Here is a 13,631-nt window from a genome sequence, read left to right as displayed (position 1 = left end):
TAGCAATCAACAAAGCACCGGGACACAGGGAGTATAAATGACGACCAGGACATAAGTAAAAAAAAAAACTAACAAAACTAAAAAGAAGGTAAAAACTACAAAAAAACTAAAAAGAAAAAAAAACTAAAAACTAATAAAAAAATTAAAAAATCTAAAAATCTAAATAAACTAAAAAAGAAAAAAAAAGGAAAAAAATAAAGGAAAAAAACAAAACTAAAAAACGAATGTATATACAGACCGGGACACCGGGATACAAATGACGACCGGGACACAGGGAATATAAATGACGACCGGGACACAGGGACACAACTACAACGGGGACACCGGGGGAAACAGGGAGATATAAATGACGACCGGGACAGGGAATGGTCGATTAGCAATCACCATCAACAAAGCTCAAGGGCAATCATTAGAATCATGAGGTATAGATCTGAATACAGATTGTTTTCCCATGGACCATTATATGTTGCATGTTCAAGAGTCGGTAAACCTGACAATCTATTTGGATCAGGTGACGTCACCTGAAAAAACTGGATCAGGTGACGTCAAAACTGAAAAAACTAAAAAAAGGCAAAAACTACAAAAAAAACTAAAAACTAATAAAAAAAATAAAAAAGCTAAAAAACTAAAAAAACTAAAAAAAAGGCAAAAACTACAAAAAAAACTAAAAACTAATAAAAAAGCTAAAAAACTAAAAAAACTAAAAAAAGGCAAAAACTACAAAAAAAACTAAAAACTAATAAAAAAATAAAAAAGCTAAAAAACTAAAAAAACTAAAAAAACTAAAAAAAGGTAAAAAACTAAAAAAACTAACTACAAAAAAAACTAAAAACTAATAAAAAGAATAAAAAAGCTAAAAAACTAAAAAAACTAAAAAAAGGCAAAAACTGCAAAAAAACTAAAAACTAATAAAAAAGCTAAAAAACTAAAAAAAAACTAAAAAAAGGCAACAACTACAAAAAAAACTAAAAACTAATAAAAAAAATAAAAAAGCTAAAAAACTAAAAAAACTAAAAAAAACTAAAAAAAGGTAAAAACTAAAAAAACAAAAAACTAAAAAAAACTAAAAAAAAGGAAAAATCTGAAAAATAAGCTAAAATAAAGGTAAAAACCAATAAAAAACTAAAAAAAAACTGAAAAAACTAAAAAAAGGCAAAAACTACAAAAAATACTAAAAACTAATAAAAAAAGTAAAAAAGCTAAAAAACTAAAACAACTAAAAAAACTAAAAAAAGGTAAAAAACTAAAAAAAAAATAAAAAATAAAAAAAAAATAAAAAAAAGGAAAAAAAGGAAAAAAAGCTAAAATAAAGGTAAAAACCAATAAAAAACTAAAAAGAAAAAAGGAAAAAACTAAAAAAAATTTTCATCTAAAAAACTAAAAAAAACTAAAAAAGGTAAAAACTAAAAGAACTAAAAAAGAAAAAAATAAATGACGACACTCAAAGAGAAAGCGACCAGGACAAAAGGAATGTTCGATTAGCAATCAACAAAGCACCGGGACACAGGGAGTATAAATGACGACCAGGACATAAGTAAAAAAAAAAACTAACAAAACTAAAAAGAAGGTAAAAACTACAAAAAAACTAAAAAGAAAAAAAAAACTAAAAACTAATAAAAAAACTAAAAAATCTAAAAATCTAAATAAACTAAAAAAGAAAAAAAAAGGAAAAAAATAAAGGAGAAAAACAAAACTAAAAAACGAATGTATATACAGACCGGGACACCGGGATACAAATGACGACCGGGACACAGGGAATATAAATGACGACCGGGACACAGGGACACAACTACAACGGGGATACCGGGGGAAACAGGGGGATATAAATGACGACCGGGACACCGGGGCAGGGAATGGTCGATTAGCAATCACCATCAACAAAGCTCAAGGGCAATCATTAGAATCATGAGGTATAGATCTGAATACAGATTGTTTTCCCATGGACCATTATGTGTTGCATGTTCCAGAGTCGGTAAACCTGACAATCTATTTATATGCAAAGACAATGGGACAGCAAAGAATGTTGTATATTTGCAAGTTTTACGTAGTTAAAACCATATATATATATATATATATATATATATATATATATATATATATATATATATATATATATATATATATATATATATATATATATATATATATATATATATATATATATATATATATATATATATATATATCACAGGTGGGACATAGGGACACAACTACAATGGCGCGTAACTATTATGGCGCGTAACGACTTACGCGCGCGGGGGGGCTTGGGGGGGCGCGAAGCGCCCCCACCAACTAGGTGTTGGGGTGGTGCGAAGCGCCACCTCATCAGCTAGTATATATATATATATATATATATATATATATATATATATATATATATATATATATATATATATATATATATATATATATATATATATATATATTATATATATATATATATATATATATATATATATATATATATATATATATATATATATATATATATATATATAAATATATATATATATATATATATATATATATATATATATATATATATATATATATATATATATATATATATATATATATATATAGAAATTGTTTTATATAATACTTATATAAGATTTAATGGTAATTTGTACAAGCAAATCGTGGGAATTCCCATGGGGGGGAATGCCAGCCCATTTATAGCTGACTTGTTCTTAAGTCAACTCGAATATAAAAATATGATGGATAAGAATAATCCAAATAATTTAAAACATGTTTTGTCAAATAATAAGGAATTCATTGATATTTCTAAAAATATATATCCATCAGAGCTTACTCTTGAACCTAATCATGGCACTGGTCTAGAAGATCATTTCTTAGATTTAACTATTAATATTTCTGATAATAATAAATTAAGTTTTAAAATGTATAATAAAACGGATGATTTCGATTTTGAAGTGATTAATTTCCCGTTTCCTGAAAGAAATATACACTCAAATATCACATATTCGGCATTTTTCTCACAAATACTTAGATATGCAAGGATTTGTATTAATTATATTGATTTTGAAAATAGACGTAAAATTTTCAGCCAAAAATTGATTTTAAGAGGTTTTTCTGCAAATAAATTAACTTGGCAATTTAAAAAATTCAGTTTCCATTATCACGAACTTTTAAATAAATACAAAAAGAATTATATTGAAATACTTAGCGAAATCTTTGGTTAATTTTGATTTTCCTTGTTATTGAGTTTGGCGTGTCCCTAATTTTTGACAGTGGATTTCCGGAGGATTTTGCATATATTGTCGGTTTTAATGGTCTTTACAGTTTTTATTGTTTGGTAAATGACGACTTATACTTATTGACGACACGACTGCCTGTCCATGGATTATTCTTTATGGTTGATTGTATAGGGCTATGCTGTTTGACCTATATGATTGTATGGATGAGTAGGGTTAAGGTCTCATTCAAGTGCTGATCTATATTAATCACTAATGTAGGAAAACAGTATTCCTTTTCTCCTTCTGTCTTCTTTTTTTTTTTTTTTAATGTGTTTGTGCTGTTGCATTGGTGATTTCTCTTTTCATTATATATATATATATATATATATATATATATATATATATATATATATATATATATATATATATATATATATATATATATGTATATATATATATGTATATATATATATGTATATATATATACATATATATATATACATATATATATATATATATATATATATATATATATATATATATATATAAGAAATCTAGGTATTTGCTACGGTATTGCTAAGGTATTTGCTGCTAAGAGCAAACTGGCCAAATCTGGTATATTTGTGTCTGAAAGTTTAACTAAGAAGCGACTAGAAATTCTGCAACTGGCTCGTGATAGGTTAGGTAACCACAACGTATAGTCCGATCACGGCCGTATTTTCGCTCGATCTGGAAATGACGCTCGGACACGCCGACTGTGGAGTTGTGACGACATATAATCTGAGTTGGTTTTTTTTTTTTTTTTTTTTTTTTTTTTTTTTTTTTTTTTTTTTTTTTTTTTTCGTTTTAGTAGTTATAAATGTGTACTTTAGTATTTACATTCTTTCGTAGTAATAGTTCTTTAATAGGAAGTAGGATAAATTATTTATGAATGTTTTCACGATTACTTCAGTTAGAAAAAAATCGCTTTTCGTTGGATAATATTTTGTCGAGTGATGTTGGTAGCCGGTCGGAACTTTCGGATAAACAGCCTGCAAGGCTTAGTAAATATGTTGCAGTAGATGATGTGAGTGCACCAGTTATGCTGTCCGGATTCCAGATTCTCCACTGGAATTGTCATTTAACTACTTCACATGAAGATGTAGTTGATATAATTAATAAACTTAACAGTGAGGTGCAAGTGATAGGTATTTGTGAATCATTTATTAGTGAACAATGTCCTGCTTCGTTGTTTAATTTTCCAGGTTACACACTTATTTCCAAGAACCGGTCATTGATGGGAAGGGGAGGTTTAGCATTCATAATCAAGGATGATATAAAATTTAAAGTAAGGGAAGATTTATCTTTATGGATTGAAGGTAAGATTGAAACTTTTGCTATTGAAATAGTGACAAGTAATAATAATCCACTTCTTATTTCATCGGTGTATAGACCCCCTGGTGCTAGTCCGGATTTTTTCCTAGAGGAAATTGAAATTTTAATATCTGAAATAAATCGAAATTTTGATAAAATTGTAATCATAGGTGATTTTAATTTTGATTTATTAGATCTTCAAGCCAAAAATTTGGATTTCCTTAATGTCATGCTTTCATTTGGTCTTTTCCCATTAAATTCTATCCCATCCCGATTAACAGACCATTCTGCAACTTTGATTGATAATATTTTCGTCACTGAAGTTATGGTGGAAGATAGCATGTGTGATGTATTAATCCATTCTGGTTCGGACCACTTACCGCTTCTTTGTTTGTTGCAGAAGTTATCACATTGTAAAATTAAAAGAAAAAACAAGATTCTTCGGCGTGACATGAAAGAAGTTAATCTGGCTAAGTTTAAAAATGAAGTTAGTTCGTTGGATTGGGAGGTGGTTTACAATGAAAAGGATGATGCTTCAAAAGCTTTTAATATTTTTTCAGATATTCTTTACCCTGTGTTTGAGAAAAATTGCCCATTGAATAAAATTAATTGCAAGAAAGCTAAACCGAGAAAGCCGTGGATAAATGATGAAATTTTGAGTTTAATAAGACAAAGAAATAAGTTGTATTGTCAATATCTTGATAATCCATCTGAAATGATTTTAAATGAGTTTAAAGAGTTGAGAAATTATGTAAATAATTCAAAAAGAAATGCAAAGAATGAGTATTATTTAAACCGTTTGAAGATTAAGGAAGGTAATATAAAAGATACTTGGGGAATTGTCCGTGAAGTGATAGGATGTGAAAAAAAAGATATGTGTATAACCAATTTAAAAACTAGTAATAGAACTAGTAATAGAATTCATGATAAATTGGAAATAGCAAATTACATGGGTGATTATTTTTCGAAAATTGGTAGTGTTATACAGAATGAAGTGTCTAGAGGTAGTTGTGCCGTCAACATTAAGGTAAATCCTTCAAGCATGCAGAATGGGTTTGAATTTGTACCATGTAATGTATAAGAAGTTGAAAAAATTGTTTGTAGCCTTAAATCAAATTCTTCTGGTGTAGATGGATTGAACCTAAAGGCTTTTAATTATGTGTCGGTGTATCTTTTACCGGTATTGGTTCATTTAATTAATCTCTCAATGGTTAAAGGGCATTTCCCGTCCGAACTGAAACAATCTAAAATCATACCTTTACATAAAGGTGGGGACCCCTCAGAACCCTGTAATTGGCGACCAATTTCCATTTTACCTTTATTTAGTAAAATTTATGAAAAAGTCATTTATAAACGATTGTATGATTTTTTGGATTCGAAGAAAGTTTTGTATAATGGACAGTTTGGTTTCAGAAGTAAACATTCCACTAGTCATGCAGTACACCATCTTTTAAGTTTTGTTGATAATGCATTTGAAAATAATATGATTCCTTTAACTGTTTTTGAAGATTTCCGTAAGGCTTTTGACACTGTTGATTTTAATACTCTTCTTAGTAGACTAAGTGGGCTTGGGTTAGGTAGTACTTGTGTAAAGTGGTTTTCATCGTATTTGCATGGCCGGACTATCAAAGTTGCTTTATCAGATATATCAAGCAGAGAGTTCGGTGTTAAGTGTGGAGTGCCTCAAGGTTCCGTGCTGGGACCTCTACTTTATCTTATTTATGTTAATTCGTTGGTTTCACATGTTGGAGTTGAGGCGCTGACCTCTTTCGCGGACGACACTGCGATAACAGTAATTGGTAGTTGTTTGGTGCAGGTTGCACATAAGGCTAATTTGGCACTTGAACGTTTGCGCAGTTTTACAATAGGTAGTTCCCTAGCAGTTAATGCATCTAAAACAAATTACATTATATTTAGTAGAACAGGTAGGTTACTTAATGATAATAATAACATTTTTTTTGGACATTTACTCATTAAACAAGTTTTTGAAATTAGGTATTTGGGGTTTTATTTAGATAATAATATTAGTTGGAAAAAGCATTGCAGTGTTATTGGTGCTAAAATGGCTAGGGGTCTAGGAATTTTGAGACGTGTAAAAAAAACTTTTCCGTTCAAGATTTTAAAAATCATTTATTTTTCCCTTGTCCATCCTTATATATATTATGGTTGTGTTCATTGGGCTAGTAATTTCTTCTCTAATTATAAAAGGATCCAGATTTTGCAAAATAAAAGCATTCGATTGATTGCGGACATAAAAGAGCAGGTTGAATCCAAAACTACTGCTAGCTTTTCCCGGTGTAATGTTTTAAATGTTGGTCAGATTCGTGACTACCAGGCATCAATTTTTGTGTTCCAGAGCATGAAACATATATGCCCTGAGTATTTTCATGATTATTTTTCCATGAATCAGGAGTACCAAATTATGATACAAGAAATTCACAACTTTTAAGCCATGAACAAAGAAAAACAGTTCGATCATCATATGTGGTTCGGAATCTGGGGCCTTCTGTTTGGAATAGTTTGCCGGCTGGCATCAGGGAGTCTGTCACTTTTTATGGGTTTAAAAATAAATTGAAAATATTTTATTTAAGTAATAGGTTTTGAAGGGCAGAAGGTTTTTGATGTCTTTTTTTTTGCCGTTTATTGATGTGGGGTGGGGACTGAATACCGGTAAATGATATTTAATATGATTATTTTGTTGTATTTTGTTCATGTGTATGTGTTGTTATTTTTTATATATAAGATAGGCTAGGTGGTTAATCATGAGATGTTATGTTTAGATATTTATTTATAAGATGTAAATCATAATATGAAATTGCAGCACAAGTCCTTAGGACTTTCTTTTTGCTGCAACAATTTATTAGTGTTGTCATTTTTTATTTATGTTTGTATTGTGGATAAAATAAAACTTACCTACCTACCTACCTACCTATAGGAAATAGTGAAAGCCGCAGGGCATAGTGAGCCTATTTGTAAATCCTAGTGTGGTTTCATCGTAATTTTTAGTTTAGTTTCAATGTTATAATAAGTAAAAAATAAAATATTTGGAATATAATTGGTTTTAGTAAAGCACCAAATACGCTGTAAGGCTTATGCCTTTACTGTTAGGGAAACGGGCAATAGCCAAACTCTTGTTTGTAGTAAAGAATATAGGTGTTTGACACGTTTCGGAAATAGTTCGCAAAATTAAACTGAATTCCTATGGTTTTGGAATAGAATATAGTTATAATTTTTTTGGGTGGGGGAGGGGCAAGCTATGGAGAGAGGATCAGGTGTCAACTTTCAAGATTTTTCGTTCATAATTTTTCTGGGGAGCGAGTGATATCCGGCCATGGAGGACCAGGGGTCAGCCCCCATAAGTTTTGAAATGAAATATTAATATTAATTTTTTTTTGAGGGGGTGTGAGCCAAGGAGGTTCAGAGGTCAGTTACAGTAATTTTTAGAGTAAATTATCGTTATTAAGTGTTTTGGAAGGGGTCCAGCCATGCCAAGAAGGCCAGGAGTCAGCTCCCTTAAATTTTGGGACAAAATATCGTTAATAAGCTATTTGAGTGGGGGGAAGGGTTGTCTTTATCTAATCTTTGAACTATTTTCAAAACCCTCGTTTAAAAACCTTACGTGACCCCAGGGCATAACATATAACACTTGCCCCCCTGCTCTTGGGAAAGATATTTGGGGGAATGAGAGTAGGGAGGCTAGCTACCCTCATGTCCCTTTTGATTCTTAAAAGGAGAACTAGAACTTTCAATTTCCAATAAAATGAGCCCCCTCCGAAGTTTATACAATTATTTCTTCCATAAGAGCTTATTTGCCCCCGGGGCATAATAAATAACTCTTGTTTCGTTTCTAGTGTAAACCCCGGAGTTTTTATTATATGATTTTTGGTCTATTTCGAACAAAATAAACATTTCTAAAATTCGCTTGGACGCATTCGGGGAAAAGATTAGTTGCCACAATGTAACTGAGTCTTAAACAGGAAACTAGAACTTTTAATTTCAAGTCATTCCAGTCCCCTCTTATGTTTACCTTTTCCATAAAAATTTATATACTTCCGTGCATAAGTTAGAGCCTTTCCTTCGGGCTGTGGGAGGTTGATTATGTTGAGCCCGAAGCTTTTATTTTCTGATTGTTGGACTATTTAAAACAAAGCGGCTATCTTAAAATTTGTATTGCATGGGATAGGGGAGAAGAGGGCGTGTATTAGGAGGGGGGAACACTATTCTTTCACTTTTGGATCTTAAAAAAATGACTAGAACTTTCGTTTTCCAATCAGGTAAGTCACTTCTAAAGTTTATACGAACATCTCTTACATACAAACCTTATGAGCCCCCGGCACATAACTTACACAAACTTATCCCCGGGCTCTGAGGGGCTGTGCCAATCCCAGATTTTTGTTATTTTATCGTTGAAATAATTCAAAAAAATAGTAATCTTAAAATTTTGATCGGATGCATTAGGGGAAAAGGGCTTTAAGGAGGGGGGGGGCTAGTTGCCCTCCGATCAATTTTGACCCTTAAAAAGAGCACTCGAGGTTCTGATTCGTAATCGAATGAGCCCCTCCGAAGTTATTACTACCACCCCTTCCATAAAAACTTATAAGCCTTGGGGGCATGATTTACAACGCTTTCCCCCAGTTTCTGGGGGTATGTGTTTTTGTTCGAGTTTTTGTTATATAGTTTTTGGTTTATTTTGAACAAAGTAGCTATATAGAATATTCGAGTGGACGAATTTGGGGAAAGACGGTGTGTCGGGGGGGGGACTAGTGGCCAGCACATCACTTTTGACTTTGAATAAGGGAACTAGAACTTTGAATTTCTAGTCATTTGAGTTCCCTTCAAATTTTACACAATCACATTTTCCTTAGACACCTCATATGCCCCTGGGGCAAAACTTGCAAGTTTTAGTTTCCCAGGACTATGTAGTAGGGTTAGGTTGAATCTGAAGTTTTTGTTATTTGATCGTTGGACTATTTAAAAGAAAATGGCTATCTCAAGTTAATCGGACGCATTTAACACAAGTAGGTTGTGTGTGGGGGTGGGGGTTTATACCCTTCGATCACTTTTGACTCTTGAAAAGGTACCTGGAACCTTCAATTTCCAATCAAGGAAGCTACCTCTGAAGTTTATATGACCACCTCTTACATAAAAACCTTATTTGCCTCGGGGATAACTCAAAACACTGGCCACTAGGCTCTGGAGGGTTGTTTTTACCCTTGAGTTTTCGTTGTCTGATGTTTTAATCAAGCTCAATAAAATGGTTATCTCAAATTTTTCTGTTGGATGGGTTTGGGGTAAAAGGGCGTATGGGGGGGTCTTGTGAGCTAGACCTCCAACCTCTTTGGACTCTTCAAAAGTGAGCTATAGCTATCAATTTCCAATCGGGTGAACCTCCCCTAAAGTTTATAAGAGCAGCCCTTTCATAAGAACCATGTGTCGCCTCAGGGCATAACTTACAATGTCCACCCCTGGGCCCTCTGGGGTTTTGTCGACTCCAAAGTTTTTGTTATCTGATCTTTGAACTATTTTAAAGCTTTTAATGGATAATTTGCGGGAAAATAAGCGTGGGGGGCTATTTGTCCCCCGATCCCTTTCGATTCAAAGGATACTATGACTTTTTCAATTGAATGAGCCCCCTCGAAAGTTTATACGACCATCCCTTCTACAAGAAATGCCCCCGGGAAAATAAACTAAAGCTTTGATCCTTCGGATCTAAGCTAGTAGCCTTCGAATCACTTTTGACTCTCAAAAAGGAACTAGAATTTCCTATTTACATTTGAATGAGCCCCCTCCGAAGTTTATACGGTCATCCCTTCCATAAAAACCTTATATGCCTGCGGGGCCATCAGATCACTTTTGATCCTTAAAACGGGAATTAGAACGTTCAATTCCTAATCATTTGAGTCCCCCAGAGTTTTATAAGACTACCTCTTCCATAAAAACCTTATGTGCCCCCAGGAAATAAGTTACAATCCTTCCCCCGGGTTCTAGGGTATATTAAAGCTTTTATCCGATGGGTTTGGGGAAAAAGGGCAGAGGGAGGGGGGCTAGTTGTCCTCCGATCTCTGTTGACTCTTAAATGGTGAACTAGAACTTTCAATTTCCAATCAGATGAGCCATATCTGAAGTTTATACGATAATTTTTCTATAAGAAAATCCTTCTATAAGTTAAGCCCCAGGGCATAACTTACAGCACCTGTCCCCAGGTGCTGGGGGTTGTGTCGACTCTGGAGTTTTTCCTATCGGATTTTTGAACTATTCTTAACAAAATGGCTTTAAATTTTTTTACCGAATGTATTTGGGGAAAGGAAGGCAATGGGGCTAGCTGCCCTCCGATCAGTTGTGCCTCTTAAAAAGGGCACTAAAACTTACGATTTTGAATCGAATGAGTTCATTTGGAAGTTTATAGGACCACCTTTTCCATATGAAGGGCCTCTGGGGGAAAAATAATGATAAAACATCGGAGCCGTATGACCTTTATTATAGGCAAAGTTATAGCGTTGCCTCTGATAGGGCTTTCGTGCTCCTCCTACGCCAGTAAGGAGCACCCTCATGGAATTTTCAAAAGGAACCAACAACTAATTTTGCTTTTACAAATATTTGGATGGGCTATTTCCCATTTTCCTCTTTGATTCATTTTTAAACGTCTTCTTGTTTTTCAGGATGAACAACACCCCATAACGGTGCACATGCCGCCAGTGGAATCGTGAAACGATATCACAGCCTTACCTTTGGAACAAATATTTCAACTGCGATAAGGGCATCAACCCAGGGAGCATCTTTGTCATGTAAAAAACTCTGAAACGCGTCGGGAGCAATTGATACCAGGTTTGTGCGATCAATTGAAGTTGATAAATTATATGGCAATGTTGAGGGATAACTGAGCCTTGTTGTCCTTACGTAATCCACTAGACACTTGTCCTCCATGTTAGTTTCTTTGGAAACCATTGTTTCAAAAGATGGACATTTTGAAACTTTATGCATGTTCCTCATTTTCACAACATAAATCATCAATATAAAAAACGTGATAACTATACAAATATTTGTCTGGTTTTTAGCATTCCTTGTTAAATTAGTAAGACACATGTTCACAGTAACTCGTTCTACAAGAGCTACTTCTAATAAAGTGGCTCCTTTATTAATTTTTCCTTTTCACGGTCTGCCATGTTTCCATGATCTGCTAAAAAACCATAACTGAAATGTCAAAGACCAAACTTTTTACTATAGCCTAGTACCAAAAGCTGTGAAACAAGTAAGACATTATACTTAATACCGGTTTTTATACTTTTTTCTATGCTAATTTTTCTATCTTTATAAATGGTTTTAACAGATATGATAAGAATAAAAAGAAAATCGGTTATAGCTAAATTAGGAAAAATGTTTCTTTAGAGGCTAAGAATTTTTCAAGATAAGCCGCAAGGATGCAAACTGGGATCATTGAGCGCAGCCCTCCACAAAATCTATAGAATTATACGATTTCTTTTTCAGAATTATCTGCATATCCTGGTGAAATACTTACAAGTTTTGTTTTTTCTCCTAAGTCAATAAAATCTAATAATTTTCCAAACAGCCACATATATGTACATTTTTTTTTATGGATTGCGTAAACTTAAAGCGGGATGGTCGGTTTTGACTCAGGTACTATAGATTGCGCAATCAAGCAATATAATACTATGCCCCAAGTTACACGGCAGTAACTAGTATTTTGAGTTAGAACTGCTTTTAAAAAATAAAGCCGACACAAAAGCCGATTTAATATTCTTGAACTGAATAACAGTATCATAAATTTGTGAAAAACATGAAAATTGGATTTGCAAAATCTTACAAAGTTTCTGGCACAACTGTGGCAGATATACTATTAAGGTAAGCTATATTATTTCTATTTTAGTTAGAAAATCTTAGTTTGTAAATTTCCCCTCTTATACGAAATAAATTTTCCTCATTTTGCGGTTTAATGTTACTCTTTACTTTCATAATAACAATGCAGACCAGAAATATTTCCGGAAATCAAGAGGGATAAATTTGTTTACTTTACTTTTATAATAACAATGCAGACCAGAAATTTTTATGGAAATCAAGAGGGATCAGTTTTTTGACCCCTCTTGATTTCTATTAGTCTATATAGTCTATAGGTTGTAGCTTCAATTTCTGCATCCACTCTTCCTTCCTTGAAATAATTCTGTATTTCAAAGAATTATTTCACAGGAATTATTTCAAGGAAATAATTACTACTCACAAGGAAAATTGCGCCTTCAAATATGAAGGCGCAATGACTGTTAGGATCAGCCTCTCTCCCTAGTTACAAGGCATTCAAAGAAACCTACTGTAAATATTTTGAATTATATATTATCTGCCAAAGAAAAGTCGGTAAATTTTTCGACTTACGAATAAATATATTACTAAGTAATAAACATATTACTTACATATTACTGACTTACGAATAAAGTGAACATACTACTCGATGCCTTTTTTTAAGCTCTATTCGAATGTAGTAATCACTTCTATCGCAACTTCAAATTTAAGCACTTTTTGAGCTTTTGAAAATGGCCAAAATATTTCTAGTTTTGTATATAAAAGACAAACATTTGTCTATAACTTACTGTTTCATTATAAATCCATTTTTTAATGTTATATAATCCACAAGCACTTATTTTCCACGATTAAGTTCGATAAATAAACTTTAAAATATTATGCTGTTTCTTCCTTGACGCCGAATGTTCAATTAAAGTATGTATTTTCGATAAAATATCGAAAATATAAAAGCCGACGGAAGAATGTTTAGCTAATTATCTCACGAGATTCCAATCCCAAGGATATGTTAGCTCAAAAAGAGCTTAAATTTGAATTTGCGATAGAAGCGATTATTATATTCGTAAAGAACTTAAAAAAGGCATCGAGTGGTATGTTCACTTTATTCCTAAGTCAATAATATGAGCAACGAAAAATTTACCAAAAATCCATGGATAAAAACAACAAGAAGTAATATAATAGGTAAATATCCAAGACAGTGAAATTTGTTTAAAGCTTAGAAATATTTCGGTTCTTTATTATTGAAGCTGGGGGGGGGAGTTAATAGTGACCAAG

The 13,631-nt window shown here is 32.5% G+C and overlaps 2 protein-coding genes across 2 annotated transcripts in view; one reads left to right on the top strand and one right to left on the bottom strand.

The window, feature by feature from the left end:
* The window catches only part of LOC136032831 (uncharacterized), a 45,026-nt gene extending 33,247 nt beyond the window's left edge, over positions 1–11,779 (bottom strand). Inside the window, exon 1 of the mRNA XM_065713240.1 lies at positions 11,277–11,779. Within this exon, the coding sequence (XP_065569312.1) occupies positions 11,277–11,633 (357 nt within the window). The 5' untranslated portion in view covers positions 11,634–11,779. The remainder of the gene's footprint in view (positions 1–11,276) is intronic.
* A 76-nt stretch (positions 11,780–11,855) lies between these two features.
* LOC136032829 (galactosylceramide sulfotransferase-like) overlaps positions 11,856–13,631 on the top strand; it is a 41,374-nt gene continuing 39,598 nt past the window's right edge. The window contains exon 1 of the mRNA XM_065713237.1: positions 11,856–12,410. Within this exon, the coding sequence (XP_065569309.1) occupies positions 12,346–12,410 (65 nt within the window). The 5' untranslated portion in view covers positions 11,856–12,345. The remainder of the gene's footprint in view (positions 12,411–13,631) is intronic.

Source organism: Artemia franciscana, chromosome 11 (assembly GCF_032884065.1).
Source record: "Artemia franciscana chromosome 11, ASM3288406v1, whole genome shotgun sequence".
Lineage (NCBI taxonomy): Eukaryota > Metazoa > Arthropoda > Branchiopoda > Anostraca > Artemiidae > Artemia > Artemia franciscana.
Note: the sequence above shows the minus strand (reverse complement) of the source record. Positions and strands in the feature narration are given on the sequence as shown.